At 42.1% G+C, this 17,480-nt stretch overlaps 1 protein-coding gene across 1 annotated transcript; it reads left to right on the forward strand.

The window, feature by feature from the left end:
* The first annotated feature begins 993 nt into the window (after positions 1 to 993).
* Positions 994 to 15,585, forward strand: LOC310949562 (matrix metalloproteinase-16-like). The gene is given in 11 exon segments (XM_083917045.1): positions 994 to 1,742; positions 4,045 to 4,122; positions 4,125 to 4,195; positions 5,930 to 6,052; positions 6,142 to 6,464; positions 7,536 to 7,697; positions 10,082 to 10,476; positions 10,692 to 10,830; positions 12,388 to 12,538; positions 12,652 to 12,767; positions 14,137 to 15,585. Coding segments are annotated over 11 exon segments (2,151 nt in total). The 5' UTR covers positions 994 to 1,628; the 3' UTR covers positions 14,616 to 15,585.
* The last annotated feature ends 1,895 nt before the right edge of the window (positions 15,586 to 17,480 follow it).

Consider the following 17,480-nt stretch of genomic DNA (forward strand, 5'->3'; position numbering starts at 1 on the left):
CTAACTTGTCTAGAGGTGTTTAAAACCTTTAATTCCTGCAGACTATTTAATGACAGGACACATTGCACCATACACAGCACCCCAAATATACATATAAAGTACAGGACAGTGTCATAGCCAGAAAAGCACAGGTGTAACTAATAACATTAATAAAGTCTGCAAGCAATGTGCACCTCCAGTACCCTGGTATTGTGCATGCTGGCTCAATGTCCTGCAGGCCACTTTTAAACCACTTTAAAGCCTGTTCTGGTCATTATCCAGGGAGAGGAAGTGAAGAGGAACCCGAATCAAACAAAAACTGGACTCAACTCAGGACACTCAAGTCCTTTGGGAAGGGTCACAGCAGACTGTTCTTCCTAAGACACAACGTTCAATGAAGTTTGAGAGCTTTGTCTATTATTTATGAATATTAATATATAGAAATTATCTTTTTTTTCATTAACTTCCATATCACGTATGACAGTGGCTCCAAACACTCAGTTTTATAGCTCAGGTGGACACATAAGACACCCCGCTTTTATGGTATTTTAGTGCTTCGTATATTTTTTATGAATATTAATATGCAGAAATTATCATTTTTTCTCAATAGTTTCCATGCCAGCATGAACCAGTATGAAATGCCTCAAGCAGCAAATATTTGAGTGTACTTTCTCGGGAACAACAGCAGACGGCAGTGAGCCCCTGATGTGATTTGCTGTGTGAGGAGGGAGGAGGGCTCTCTCTCTCTCTCTCTCTCTCTCTCTCTCTCTCTCTCTCTCTCTCTCTCTCTCTCGCTCTCTCGCTCTCTCTCTCTCTCTCTCTCTCGCTCTCTCGCTCTCTCTCTCTCTCTCTCTCTCTCTCTCGCTCTCTCTCTCTCTCTCTCTCTCTCTCTCTCTCTCGCTCTCTCGCTCTCTCTCTCTCTTGAAATAATTACATATCCTTTATCTGATTTACAGCTGTTTGATGGCGGTCCCACAAATATTTACACGACGCGTTTCCGCTCCCAGTTGAAAGTCGAAGAGCTGGTGCAAAGCAGTGCAGGTGAAATGTGATAGGCTGGCACTGGAGTTCTGTACTTTTTTATTGTTTTTTTTTGTTGTTGTTGTCGTGTGCAACATTTCGCAGAAAGTTCTGCTTAAAACCTGAAGCACTTTTCCTGTTTGTTTGCACAAAGTGGACGGAGACTTGTTGCAGGAGTTTCCCCTGTGCTCCCAGCTGCCGATCAGCCATTGTGGACGTCTGAAAGGGGCAAGGTCTAGTTTATTTGCCCGCGGGCTGCAGTGTTAGCTGCGCGCATACTGCTGTGTGAACACTTGGATGAGCCATGAGGCTGCTGGCCCAGGACACATCGGACTGCCTGCAGCCGGGAATGGATTAGGATTGTCTTGATTCGTGTTTTTTTTCCCGAGGGTTTGTAAATGCACCCTTGCGTAACATACTTTGTAGCATTTTGTCTGATGCGGGAACTCCAAAAATGAGCCGATATTTCACTTGTTGCGGAGGTTTGTGATCAAACTAAAGAGGAAGAAAGAAAGAAGGAAAATCGGTCCTACAGCGCTTTGTTCTGTGTCCCTGACTGCCGGGGGAAGTGGTTTGACTGTTTTCTGTCACCGCGTCTTTATCACTCCTCAACAACCAGTCAGCCCATCATGAAGAAGATGGCATACTGGACTCGGATCCTCATCACATTGTCGTCCTTACTATCCCTGATCCTGTGCAGCGCAGCGGCAGATGTCCCGGAGGAGGAAGGCTTCAGTGCTGAGGTACACTCTCATGTCTGTGGGTCAGTAGAGACCACATTTTCCATGTCTATTGTCAAAATATTCCAATTTTGGTCAAGTAGTTTACGCGTCTCCGGAACCCTGTATGTCAGTTAGAATAGTTCTTCATAAGCAGGTCATAAGTTCAAGTTCAAGTCTTCATGTTTGTTTTGGTAAAACATCAAAGCATCAGGCCAGTTGTTCCACTGCAGGGATGTCATTTGACCTTTTGACCTTTCTTCCAAACAACAACACAGCACATCTGGTACACACATGGGAAGAGAGCAACATATACATCCATCTATACCTACATAGTTTGCTATAACCCCCCCCCCACACACACACACACACACAGACACACAAGTGTTTATTAATGCACTGGTTCTCAAACTGATACTTGTACCACTGGTGGTATTGGTACTTGAAGGAATCTCTAAATAAAAAATGAAAAATTAAGTACTACATTAATATAATACTAAGAAAATACTCAAGTTTTTGAAATCCGTGAAATGGATTTTAAATAATTTTAGCATTTCCTGTGATATTTTTGTTTCAATAGCAGCCGGCTGCATAGTCTCGTTCATGAGTTATGAGCTAAACTGTGATGGAAGACAGTGAGCAGAGGTAAAATGATTGGTTTGAAAACACTGACATGTCCGTTCTGATGCTGCCCTTCCTACAGCGTGGCTGTGACTGAAGACAGTCAACAATAAATAATCTTCTGATTAGAAATAAACCTTTCTGTCCGTAGCTGAATCGTGTGTAGTAGTGTATGCTGCTGTATTTTAACTTTGGTCTTAGTGGTAGTACTCCAGAGAGCCTTATATGTTCTGAGGTGGTACGTCATGTACAAAGTTTGAGAACCACTGCATTAATGTATTTTGCCAATCCTAAATCCTCTTATGAAGCTTCCATAACTGGGGCATAAGAAGATAAGCAATCAATAATAAAATATGTAACAACAAAAAAAACCCAGATAATACAAGTGTAATCATATTAAATACGTTTTTAAGTTTATATCAATGCGAATACTTGATGCAGATTGAGATTCGTAAGAAATCTAGTAAGTTGTCCTTGAGTCAGTGATGTATTTATGAGACAGTTTTAAACCGGCATGTAAATATTTGTACATGTAGAAAAGAGTCAACTAAGGCTTTTTTACACACAGTTAGGATTGATCCATGTGGATGTCATGTAATTTGATTAGATACTGTGTTATCAATCATTCAATAACTGTTTATACATCAGTCACTGATGAATGGGAGTTTTAATTGTTGATAAATAATATTTTAAAATGTCCCTATATCTGCTTACGACCACCATATAGTATTAGTGTAAGTGTCTACACTCTGCTTATAAATGCTTAATAGGGAGGATACCATTATTCCTAGCATATTGTCATTAACGAAATGAGTTGTTAAGGTTTTTAATTTACATTTGTGAAAAGCCTACGTAATGGTGGAACACAGTTCATTAAAGTAATTCTATTCTATTATAGTGAACAACATGTCATTTTTATACTTTGCTTCTCTTCCTTCATGGTCTTCGGGAACTCATATTAAATAAGCCCACTTTAAAGCTACATCGGTTGAGACTTGTCATGCTATGCAGTTATTGTCTCCTAAGGATTTTCTTTGTCTGAGTGTGTGTGTGTGTGTGTGTGTGTGTGTGTGTGCCTGATGAGTTTGTGTGTTGCATGTGTGTGTGTGTTTTGCTCCAGGCCGGTGTTCATCCTGTACATGCATGAAAGTTAGAGTCCCATGATCCAGCTGTGTGAGAGGTGTTTTTTTTTAGTTCTGCTCTCTGCTTCTTAAAGGGCAAAACTTTACAGAGCACCCCCCCCCCCCCCCCCCCCAGGAGCATTGGTCCTGTTTGACTGGCTACGTGGCTCTACACCCTCAATTTCACCATCAGCAAACATGAAACAAAGAGGGGAAATTCAGCATGTGCCACTAAACATAATTGGAAGTACACACATGCAGAGTTCAGTGATGTGTGTACTACAGTAGGGACATACAGTATAATTATTGTCCTTTCTAGTTCTCCTGTTTCCACTTCGTGTCAGTGTGGAGAAGGGGCAGGAATGAGAGAGCAGGAATGTCTTAACGTTAATGGAAGCCATCTGGTTTCTATCTCTATTTTTTCTCTTTAGATGCTCTCTACAATTATTAGACAGTGGATTAGCATAACAGTTGTAGTTGTCATACATATACTATCTATCTATAAATATATATATATAGAACTTTTCCCTGGCACTTTTCCTGGCTCGACTGAGCAAGACTGACTCCTGGCTTTCTCCTCACAGGCATGGCTTCGTAAGTTCGGCTACCTGTCTCAGGCGAGCGGTCAGATGTCCACCATGCAGTCGGCTCAGATTCTGTCCCCAAAGCCATCAGCGACATGCAGCGCTTCTATGGCTTAGACGTGACTGGAGAGATGGACCCTGCTACTGTTGTGTAAGCTCTACATTGTTCTGGTTTATTCTGCAGGATGTTTGCCTCAATGGTATGTCTTAACATGTAGGAATTTATTTAACTTTATTTTTAATGTAGTTTCTCTATGCGCTCTTTAGTACTGGTATCAGGAATGATAGATGGCTGATGAAATGCAACAAACCTCAACTCAACAACTGAGCATCCTGAAGCAATTTGTTTCAGTGTTCTGACTTTTCCTGATCACTTAACAGCAGATTAATGAGTTCGTACTACCAGGGGCTGCTGTCATGCCAGCTTGAATTACTTTTTTATGCCCATAAGGTTTGGATTATAGTTTATTTAGCTTATATCACATCTTGACTAATGAGGCTTACAGGCTATTGTGTCATATCCTCACATTCAACTGTGGCCTTGTTTTAGACCTTTGTTCTCAGAGTGTACACTGTATGCATGGTTTATGGAAAATATCACAAAGTTCTACATGAAGAGTTTTACAGTTTAGGAAATACATCTTCTGTTCTTGTCAAGAGTTAGATGATAAGATTGATACCACTGTTATGTCTGTAACTGTAAAGCTACAACAAAAACAGGAGCAGCAGCAGGTTAGCATAGCTTAGCATAAAGACTAGAAACCTGGGAGTACAGCTCGCCTGCCAGTACTGTAACCTGTACCAATTAACCAGTTAACATGTAATATCTTGTTTGTTTAAAGTTATAATCCATAATATTTTCATCTAGTTAATTATTTGTTAAGTTACTATCTATCAAAGAGTAATTGATCATATGACCCACTAATGAAAGCCCTTCTACTTGCCTTTTTGCCGAGTATTTCAGTCTGAGCGTCTGTGGTGACATTCTCTTACCTAAATGTAAATGAGCCGCCATGTTAGTGGCGCGGCTGACAGTGGTTGGTCTGCCGGTGGAACTCGGCACCGCTGGTTATGCTGCTTTCACTTGTAATTGGAAGTCGGGAACTTCCAACTCCTGAGTCAGGCTTGTAGTAAGGCAGGAGTGTAATAGGAACGTGTGTGTGTGTGTAGTTTTAAGAGGGTAACATACAGGGGACGGACCGGAAGTAGAGAGGTGAATGTGTTTCAATAAAGTTTACAAAAGAGCAAAAACAAATAAATAAATAAAGTAAACATATATAGCGACCGTGAACATGACAAAATGCGGGCTCTGAAAGAACAGGCTCGCCTGCTGTTACAATTTACCGCCAAAGAGGCCACTATTGTAACTGGCTGAGATAGGGTAACGGGCTACTAGCTGGAACCTCATATGTAAATTACAGATATAGGTATAATTATTTTACGAATCTCCTTATCTAACTCTAAGTCAATCAAACTATTAACCTTAAAAGTGCTCTGCTCGAAATACTGAAGAAAAAAAAGTTGGCTGGGATTGTCTCCACAGGCTCTCATCCAAATACGTGAAACTAGGAGGTCTATCACAACGAACAAAAGAGAAGCAGATATTACAACACACACAGAGGAATAGTGACTTAATTCTCTGTTCAGGACGCCATTATTCTACTATATCGTTATATAGAAAATACTTGTTTGCTGCTGTAGTAATGTTCTGAATATCAAGTACATGACAAAATTAGTTAGTTACTTGTGGTTTCGTTTCACAATTTCATTTTTCTGATTAATCCTTAAAAAGGGCTAAAATCTGTCCAGCTTTGTGAGGAGTCTACTGTTTGTAATGTGGTGTGTGTGCGTGTGTGTGTGTGTGTGTGTGTGTGTGGCTGTTTAGGGCCATGCGTCGACCTCGCTGTGGCCTCCCAGACAGAAAAGTTGAGGAGATGGATGATGGTGCGAGGAAGAAACGCTACGCTCTCACTGGACAGCAGTGGGACAAAGACCACATCACATTCAGGTTTATAGCACTGACGTGTAAAAATAAGACAACAACAAAGCATAGTGTTTAACATACCTAGTCTAATGTGCTGTTTCTTCTGGCTCCAGTATAATGAACCAGCACATCCCCTCCTCGTTGGGCGAGGAGCAGACTTACAATGCTATCCGTAACGCCTTTGACACGTGGAGACGTGTTACCCCTCTCACCTTTGAGGAGCTGCCTGCTGAAAACAACATCAGCATCAACAGCAGCCAGGCAGAGCTCGCTGACATCCTGTTGTTGTTTGCCTCTGGTTTCCATGGGGATATGTCATTGTTTGATGGCGAAGGAGGGTCTCTGGCCCACGCCTACTACCCCGGACCAGGAATAGGTGGGGATACACACTTTGATGCTGATGAGCCTTGGACACTGGACAACCAAAACCCAAAAGGTTAGTGGGCTGAGTCTTCTTTTTCTTGTGGAAATTGACACTGACTTTCTGGTAACGGGATGATCTTTCTAACCGTTAGCTGGCTATTTGATTATTCGTGGTCCTGTCCTTCCTGGTCAATTAGGCTTCACCAGGTACATACCAATGACTAAGAATTAGAGGTCTTCACTAACTCGCTGTTAGTCGCTAACCTGTTTTTTTAAGGAGAGATATTATGTTTCTCCTTATTTTCTGTCATACAATATAATGTTATATTATATTGTAAAATGGTGTTGGATGTTCTTATTAAACATAGCCAAAGCTTCAAATAACATAGGAACATATGTAAAAGTAATCCCTTTGAGCAAAAATCTCAGATTCAGATAGACCGTTCTGAACGCTTCCAGCTGTTTTTTCTACTCTTGTCTTAAGCGTACGTCACTGTGAGCCGGATTTCCTCATATGGTCATCTGCTCCAGTTCTGTAACTGCAATGTTTACATGCACTGCTACATGTAGCTACATGCTAACGTCGGGGGAAGCTGTATTCGTGGTTGCTGATGTTGTTCACTTATCCCCAATTTTGGATCACACTCCTGTTAGAAGTCATTAGAAGCCTTTATTGGTGATTTTTCACAGTAGAAAGGGACGCTATGCTCCATTAGAGTCAGTTCCCAGCTGACTGTATGGTACAAAGACAGGGAGAGTGGAGCACAGATATGGAAAACGCTGACCTATCAGAGGAGACTTGGGCTTTTTAAGGAGGGGAGCTTTAAGAGACATGCGCTACAACAGAGCGCCTCAGACAGAGGGTGAAACACGTGCAGCAGCCATGAACAGTATGAGAAAGATAAAGTGATTTTGGAACATTAAATCGAGTGTGAATATATTCTAGTGGACCTGAAAATGAGTATAATAGGTCACTTTTAAGTGTCAATCAGCACCACCTCTGGTTTGCTGCAGAAGAGAGATGACTGCGTTTTTCAGCATGTCGGGCACAGCACAGCTCTGTTTGCAATTAACTTTTTGTAGCACTCAAAGATTTTATACAAATATATACACACATGTACATACCATATGTGTGTCACTGCAGGTATAGACCTTTTCCTGGTTGCGGTCCATGAGCTTGGTCATGCTTTGGGTCTGGAGCACTCAGATAACCCCAGCGCCATAATGGCTCCTTTCTACCAGTGGATTCACACCCACAACTTCACACTACATGAGGACGACATCAGAGGAATACAGTACATATACGGTAAGAAGCACACACTGTACTCATACTGTATATCTATTGAAAACACTGGATTTATTCATGTTTTCAACAGTCCAGTTATTTAAAATGTCCACTAGCAGAGTTTAGACTTAATGGGTGAGTCGTTTGATGGTAGTTTTCTACATCAGCATCGTCGTAACAGACCTTAGGCTCTGTGGTGGCCTGTCGTCTGTCTTGACCGGCTGATTCTATCTAAAATGTATCAAGGACTAACACTTTTTCAAGCTTGTTCCTGCAGGGACACACAAAACAGTGGACTCTGTGTTGGCTTCATACTCAGACTATTTTGGCTCTAAAATCACCATGAGGTTGAAGTGCAGCATGTCAGCTGTAATTTGAGGTTTTATCATACTCGTATCACATCTGGACACCCGTCAAAGGAAGACAAGAAGCCTTGTAAAGAAGCTTTCACACACACACACACACACACACACACACACACACACACACACACACACACACACACACAATACACCAGTGAAAACTCGCTCCAAACAGAATATCATGCATGCCATTATGATGTTCTCATTCTTTCACTTCGTGAATAGATGGCATTGTTATTTTTGTGTGTGTGTGTGTGTGTGCGTGTGTGCGCATGTTGGGCTCGTGTGTGTATTAGAGTGTACTGGATGTATGTGTTGGTGTGTTTTTGCTGTGGCCCTGTAATAACAGGCCAAAACTTAAAACATTTTTTTTTTTATCTCAAACGTCAGATACAGATTTATTACAGACTGTTAAAACCTTATCCTAAATGACTGATGTGCTTTTAGACAAAAACACATTTTTTCAGGTATTTCTTTACTCCCCATTGCTTTTGTTCTGGTCCCATCTCTCGTATCGCATAACATTAAAACAATTGATTCAGTTTGTGAATGTTATGTCTATGTTTTTAGTTTCCCTAGCAAACCCCCACTCTTTCCATACCCACACAATTCTGGCCTATTGATACGCCTACACTTGACGTCTGCACCGGAGTAAAAACTAGAGCTTTGGCGCAGCAGATGTAAATGTTTTGACTGAAATTATACAGTAGTTCCCTTTATCAAATAGATTTAAAGGACTGTGCGACTGAGCAAAGCTCTGATTGGATGTAAGCACTTAAATAGAGACTAACAGGGCATAAACTTTTTTGGTGGGAATAAACATTTGGGTTCCTTTGTGGAGGTTTTATGTTTTTATGTGTGTCGACCGCCATTTACTGTAGGTAATACACAGTTTATGAATAAGTGCATCATACAACCCCACTTCAAAAAAGCCAAACTATCGCTTTGACTATTTTGGTAAGAGACGTAAAGTCAGTTATATACAAATTAATTTGTGAAATAATATATAAATAATTCTAAGTGTTGAAATTCTATAGTATTGCTAAGTCTGTTTGTTGACGTGTCCTTTACGCAACAAAACGGCTTGATCAAGATTAGGAAAAGACAGTGGACTGGGTTGAAATCATCCCTTTTACGGCAGACAGATCTTTTCCTCAGTTGGTGGAGACCAAAACAAAGCTAAAAGCCACAACATTAACAGAACTGCCTGCCAATATACTGAGGCTTTTATATTTTGTAAAGGTGGCTTCCCTCATAGATACCATTTCAGCAGGTAACAGCCCTTTTTTGTCCCGTCATGGAAAAGCCAACTAATAATCTGTTATCAGCCAGTGATATATCCAAGGCTCTTAAAGTTAGTATGCAGTATACCAAAGAAGAGTCCATTATGTGTTAAGGAAAATTAGACACGTAATCAAACAGAGATTTGTAAATCAGAAACTTATTGCACAAATTGAAAAAAATACCATAAGATTCATTGGGTTATTTGAATTCTGTAACATAATTTAAGACTTGTTTGCCTTCACTGTCTGTGGACTATATTGCACTTTTAAATGCTGCAAATGCTGAATTTCTCCACACACATAGCTGAGTCACTGGCTAACATCAGCCCCTCATATATTTCTAGCAGTATTTTTGGATCTGTGTAACTCAATACGTCTTCAAGCCCATCAGCTGTCCATACATATTACATAACTGGCTGTATCTGTGTGTTTTCTTCTCTTAGCAACTGGCTTGGTCGATTTTTCCAAAGAGCAGCAGCACAGTCGCACTAGTGTGCTTATAGGCGCTGCACATCACGGAAAATTAGGTTTTCTTTGTGTGAGGCAAAGTTAGAGAGGAAGTGTGTGTGTGTGTGTGTGTGTGTGTGGGGGGGGGGGGTATAATGATTGTCTAATGCCACACAGATGGGCTGGATTTTATTTCATGTCAGATGGAAGTTGTTTTTGCATGTTAGGTGAAAATATGAGAGGAACAACAAATCCCCTTAACTGAGGAAATTCCTCTTTCTTCTTCTAAGGCTCTCCATCTTTTCATTCCCAGGTCCCCCTCTCCTCAGTGATCCTCCACCCACGTCTCCTCCCTCCCCTGATGACGGACCTAATGATCGCTCCCCGACTTCCCCTTCTCCTTCCCAAGATGAACCCACCCTGACTTCTCCCGCCGAACCGCCGCCCGAGTTGCCCAACCCGACCGACGGCAGCCCACACATGAGTGCCAGCCCCACCTCGCCTCCGATCAACCCCACCGACTCCCAGCCTGAGCCCGAACCTGTCACCCCGCATGTCAGAAAAGATGACCCAGCTCCTCCGCCCCCTCCTCCTCGCCCCCCTGCTCCTCCCCAACCTCCGAAGCTGCCGGACAACCAGGCCCCCGATATCTGTGACGGGGACTTCGACACGGTGACCATGCTGAGGGGGGAGATGTTTGTTTTCAAGGTGAGAAATAAAGAATAATGTTTAGCACTTCGAAACATACAGCTATAAACTCCTGAAAGGAGGTGTAGAAATCTATTTAGAGAATCTATAAAACTAACACGACTCTGCTGAGAGTCAAAGCAACATGCAAGTCATGCAAGAGGAAGTGAACAGTAAATAACTTTGAGGAAAGATAACAAGCTGAAAGATAAACATCATTATTTTGGCTTGTGCAGGGTCGCTGGTTCTGGCGCGTGCGGAGGAACCGAGTGTTGGATAACTATCCCATGCCGATATCTGTCTTCTGGATTGGCCTCCCTAGCGACATTGATGCAGCCTATGAGCGCCACGATGGCAAATTTGTCTTCTTTAAAGGTATGCCAAAGCTGTTTAGAACCAATAAAAGCTGTCACTTTGCTAACACAGCACCCACATGCAGAGCAGACTGCACAATGTGTTATTTCAAAACCTCCTTGGACCAAGCTGAGTTTTTTACGTTGTAGCGCTTCGCTTCAGGGCACAGCAAACGGGTGGTTAGTTTCCACCATGTTTCTCAGCTACACATCGACCAAGAGAAGCTGAAGCCAACATGGAGCTGTTTAAAAGTGTGTTTAATAACAACAAAATGGGGAGTGAAACACAAATCTGTGCTTTGATGTGAACCGGTCAGTCCGAAAGGAAACAGCGCAAAGTCAGCATTTTTTTCCCCCACAGAATGGGATTTACGAGGATATGGTAATAATTCAACACAGTTAGAACTCTCAGTATCTGGCAGACACACACACACAACACACACACACACACACACACACACACACACACACACACACACACACACACACACACACACACACACACACACACAAATATACCACTGGAAGTTATATAAGCAGGAAAATAATGATCCACTGTTTAAGCATTGTGACAATATGGCTGCAGATGACTGTGTGGTGTGTGTCTGTGTGTGTGTGTCTGTGTGTGTGTGTGTGTGTGTGTCTTTGTGTGTATGAGTTCATTGGGTGTCTTGAATGAGGCCTGTACAGTGTGACGGCTGCTGCTGGCCCAGTATGACTTCCAAAAGGCCTCATGAGAGATGTGAATTGCATCAGCCTTCTTCTGCACTGCACTGCTCCAGATGTTAACCGCTACAGAGCTTTCACTTTTACAGTCAGGCTGCATCAGGATTTGTCATGCATTTTCAGGATTTTTTTGTTCACTGTAAAAGTTTATTTTTATTTTTATTATTTATTTATTTGAACAGCAGTTATAAAGCCCATGGAAGCAAATTTGAGATATTTGGTATCAATAAAATTGACTTGACTTGCCCTGACATCCACACACCATACCTGTAAATGTTGATTTCCGCTGTTGGCATTATTTCTTCTTTTTTATCACACTATTGAGAGTTCATTGGATACTACAGTATATGCATCAGAACCAGCAGACATGTTGCCCATATGACAACTACTGTAGCAGACATAAGATCAGGTCAAAATGTTTAAAACTGAATTTTTAAAGTAAGTGTGCAACAATTAGTAGAAGCCCCTGTGCACCAACTTAGCTCTTATGTACAGTACGTTGCAATTCAGCAGTGTCCTGGCACTGGAGGTGGAAAGTGGCTGAAAATTGTGCCCAAAGGTTAGGGTTAGAGAAGAAATTGGCTGCCACATGAGGGGAATCTTGGAAAATAACTGTTATGCCTACCATTTCTACCTTGCCTGTCCCTTCTACTTTTCTTCTGGAGTGGGTAAACCCCATGACATATGCCATATGTTCTGGCCATCGCTTTCTCTCCATTAGCAACTGCTTTCTTTCTCCCCGCTTTTCTTCTCTCCCTCATAAACTTTTCTCTCATTTTTCAAACTTTTTTTCTCTCCCCCCTCTCTTGGCCAGGAAACAGACATAACAACTCTATCCTTTTTGTCCCTGCAGATGATCGATACTGGGTGTTCAGGGAGGCTGATGTGCTTCCGGGATACCCGCAGCCCTTACATGAGTATGGACAAGGAGTTCCTGCACACAAGATTGACACAGCAATCTGGTGGGAGCCAAATGGATACACATACTTCTTCAGTGGAGACAGGTACATTATATATATATATATATATATCAATATATGTATCACACACACACACACACACACACACACTCTCTCTCTCTCTCTTCACCTCTATGTCTTAATACATCTATGTGCAGATACTGGCGATACAGTGAGGAGACCCGAACTACAGACCGAGACTTCCCCAAACCAATCAACAGATGGGGCAGAATCCCTCCCTCACCCAAAGGAGCCTTCCTCAGTGAGGACGGTGGTAAATGATAACTTTCAATAAAGCAAAATACAGTCTTTATTTGGAGGAAAGGGAACAGCTTCTGTTTATGAGACACCAAAAGCAGAACATGCAGTGTTGAAAGCATGGGAATAACATGAGTGAGGGAGGGAGAGAAAGAATGAAAGGTTAGAGGGGTGAAATTGGGTGTGTAAGAGACCAAAAGGGGGAAAAAAATCCATTTGAGACTGGTTAGGCTGGAGCAAGCAGAGCAGAGACTGTGAGGGGATGAAAGAGAAGGGAGGAATGAGAGCTCTGGTTTGAGGGTTGGCCCGTCCTTCCTTTGGAAATTAGATTTGTGGCAGAGCAGCTCTAAATGTGCTCTGTAACAGTCAGATCTCATCTCCACCCAAACTGTTTCTAATGTCTCTGCAAGCCGGGTTTGCTTTACTGAGTACCACCAGAAGACCAAGAGGACCATTGCCTAATCTAAGTGCATGTATGCATGAGTTCTTATTGGTTTATTGCTCTATGTAGTTTTATATTAGCACGTTTTATGTATAGACTGGTATCAGCCCTGCAAAAGTCCATCCAGTGCTCAATGAGGGAAGGTCAGAGAGAGTGCAAACGCTAAACTGGTCCCTAAAGGAACATTCCTGAAACAGCTTTTTGTTTGCACCAAAAAACGGAACTTGATATGTCTACCCAAGACAAATGGTAAAGTAAATTAAAAAATTAGAGTTAGATGAGAAGATTGATATCGCTCTCATGTCTCTACTGGGAATACAGCCAGGAGACAAATTAGCTTATATAGCATAAAGGCTGGAAACGGTGAAACAGCTGGCATTGCTCTGTCCAAAGCCGTCATTTAAATCTCAGCAAGAAAGTGAATAAGTGCATTTCCCTAAAACTTTCACTTTAAAGGTTGAATACATCCAAGACATGATCACAAGCAAAACCAACTCTATTCACATCAGAAGTAATGAAATAAAGATTTTGTAGTAGGTCAGGTAGTCAACTCCAGTCCACTGATCCACCCACATGGTATACCTCTCTCACTGATATGAACATAAAGCCAATGCACCCTTTTTTGATCGTAATATAGCAATCAAAAGTCCCACATGTCCACTGCAGTATCCACCCGTTACCTTTCAATATTTGGAAGTCATTATTGTCACTCCCCACCCCTTGTTGCAAATGATGTATATACTCTTGCAATGCCACGAGACGTGACTATGTCATGGCAGATGGCGCAGAGTCAAGTGTAAAGTTGTTTGGAAGAGTGGTTCTCTAGAAAGCTGCAAGCAGCAACACTGGCCAAGCAATCGGCCCGTTCCCAACAATCACCACATAATAATCCATCGCATATGAGTTGCCTGACTTAAAACATTTCTATTTTCCTCTCATGCAGCATACACCTATTTCTACAAAGGCACCGACTACTGGAGATTTGACAACCACAAGACAGAAGGCGAGAAAGGCTACCCTCGCTCCATCCTCAAGGATTTCATGGGCTGCACGGGAGCCTCTCACCCCAAGCCCGATACAGACACAGAGCAGCAGCCAAAAGACAAACCCGTCAACCCTTCAGACCGAGGCAGAGATGAGAACAAAGAGCCGGACAGGGGCCGGGACAAAGACACGAACCCAGAGGAAGACCAAACCTCTAAGCCTGACAGCACAGAGGAGGATGATGACAAAGAGGTAGATGTGGTCGTGACGGTGGCCGACAACGAATCAAAGGTCATGACCCTGATCATGGTGATTGTTCCTCTGGTCCTTATCCTGTGCATCCTCGTCCTAATCTACGCCATCCTCAGGACTCTACAGAAAAAAGAGACGCCAAGGGCCTTGGTGCATTGCAAACGTTCATTGCAGGACTGGGTGTGAGGCACAGAAGAGACAGAGCGGGTATTCATCGTTTGTCTGATACAGCCGTTGCCATCAAAATTTTGTACTTACAGCACAGTAGAAGGAAGCTTTGACGCAGTACGTAAGTCAAAGAAAGCCGAGGATGAGTCACCGTTTTGGGCCCCATTGATTGTGATAACTTTTATTGTTCGTGAAATAATGCAAACGTGGTAAAGTCGTGCCTGTGGAGCTACAGTGTATGTTTCACTCTACGAGCCTTGAAGTTTTTCTCCTGTCCCTTCCTTTGTGCCTTCCAAAAAAAAAAAAAAGATGTCAGCCACCAGATGTGTACTGTAGAAGACACATGACACGTTAGGAATTTCCGTCTCTATAAAATGTATATGTACAGAGCAGGGACAGGTGATTTTTTTGTAGTATAAATGCAGACAAAGTCGATAATGCACATACGTTATACACAAGCACACACACTGTACATACACACAAACATGAGTACACAAAAACAACTATACAAATACATGCATTAATATTAACAAGTCTTCCATATGCTTGACTACGGTGCCTCAACCAATCTTGACATTTTTTCTTTGCTTAGAACAGATTATTTGCACTTTTGATTCTGTCTGATGTCGTCTGATGTCGTCTTTGTTTTGCTGAGGTAGCTTCACTGCAGATATGCGAGTGTGTCCGTGCTTATTAAACACAAGGGTTAGAGCAGAAGAAGCTCGTCCTCCGGGCCAGCGCAGGAATCTCAGACAGCTGTGTGCGTCTGTGACCGCCCATCTCCCATTGAGCCCATTATCTGTCTGCCCTCTCTCACACACACACCAAACGTCACATGATCTCCCTTAACAGCACTCATTTGTACATGCATGTCCACATATGCACACACACACACACACACACACACACACACACACACACACACACACACACACACACACACACACACACACACACACACACACACACAAACACACACACACACACACACACACACACACACACACACACACACAAAGACATAGAGACCACTTACCCAAACAAAGGCACATAGAGTTTTGCACACAGACACGAGGGCTCCAGGCTCCCCCTCCTCCCACCACAGACACGATAACTCTTACACCACTAAAAACACAATCACAGCGGAGACATATTGATATATACGCCTGGTGCCAGGGCTTGGATAAAATGTAAGAGGAGGGATTTATTCATCCTGAATGAGAAGAATTGAACAGTGTTGTGGTATTTTTTACAAGTTCTGCTCGACCTGTGAAGAGTAAAGTCAGAGCGACGGTAACCGTCTTTCTGTATCTCCTCTTCTTTTTTCTTACTAAAGTAGAGTTGAAGCTAATTAAGTATAGAAGGGAAAAGCCTGCAGGCTAGAGAGGATTGGGTCAAGGTCTGGTTTCCATTAAGCCCACATGCTGCTGATTTAGTAGTGTCAGGCATGAGGAGGGGGGAGAGAGAGGGGAGTTGAGAAAAATGCAAAAAGGAGTTATTAAAAAAAAGTTGTGGAGGGAATGAAAGGATGAGGGAAAGAAAGGAACCAGGGGAGGCACAGATTGAGGAGGGGAGAGGGAAGGCTCTGCCAGAATTTTTTTTCCCAGTTTTCTCTGGAAAAGGAGGAGCATGGGAAAAGGGGGAGGAAGGATCTCGGGGAGGGGCAGCGCTGGCGTTGTGCCTCCTGACCTAGATCATGACACAAAGTCCACTCCTCCTTTTCAAGTCTTGTTTTTGCTCTGCGTGTTGTCATGAGTTGGAGATGACTTCCTCTGCGACCCCCTCCTTCCTTCCTCATCTATCTTTCTATCCACTTTTCCCTTTGTTTTTCCTTTTTCAGTTTGTCTGTCTGTCTTGACCTTGCTTTCCACTTTGTAAAGCCACTTTTCACATGATACAATCATTACCCTTCGCTGTTTGTGCCTTTACATTGTGCCTATATTTTGTTATTGTCTATGATTTCATTGTGCCTTTCTGTGAATATTGGGGGGCATTTTTTTGTTACTATAGCATGAGTGAAAGCTTTTTTTAAAATGTGCTCTTCCCTTTTTTTCATTTGTAGTTTTGTAAATTTGTTTCTGTTCAGGTTTTTCTGTAAGAACAGCAGTAGATTATTATGACGGTGTTGATGCATGCAGGGCATGTTCTGTAAGGCCTGTGCACTCCTGTGTAGAGTATGTTAAAGACTTCACAATAAAATTTACAGGTAAAAGCAACACAAGTCTTCTTTTGCTCCAGTTTTTGGCTTCATGTTATTGTAACTGTACACCCTTAACCTGCTGTGCACTTGAAGTTCAAGGTGTCACTTTTGGCCACAAGAGGGAACCTTTGCTCTTTACCTTAATAATAATAATAACAACAACCACTTTCAGCACAATATACACACAGTGATGATAAACTAAAGTACGGGCTCATACAAAAGCAAGTCTGCATGCTTATACACAGATACCATACTGTACATTGGAACAGTAGGGAGGCAATTGTACTGTGTGAGTGACTTTCATTTAATGCTGTTCAATATTTCATTTCAATACTTGAAAAAATACAGTTCAATTATATTCTTGTTTTTTCTCTGACATTTATTTACAGCTGGAGTTACTTGTTACTTTGCAGATTTGCACTTTTCATCAAAAACATGATAACATAATAGAATATGATGTGTGTTTACAGATTATAACATCAAACAGTATATAATTACAGTAATTTAAAATGTGCTTCTGTTTATTTTCCTTGCGTAATATACACTTTTCCCACCAATAAACAGATATGTGAGAGTGACTGAGTAAGAGCGCCTGCCTACGTGTCTCTGTGCCAGAGGTAATCAGGATTAGCTTCCATCACAGATCATCCACTAAAGCTTTACCTCTGCATCTGCTTTCTCTT

The sequence above is a fragment of the Echiichthys vipera genome, assembly GCF_963691815.1.
Source record: "Echiichthys vipera genome assembly, chromosome: 7".
Classification (NCBI taxonomy): domain Eukaryota; kingdom Metazoa; phylum Chordata; class Actinopteri; order Perciformes; family Trachinidae; genus Echiichthys; species Echiichthys vipera.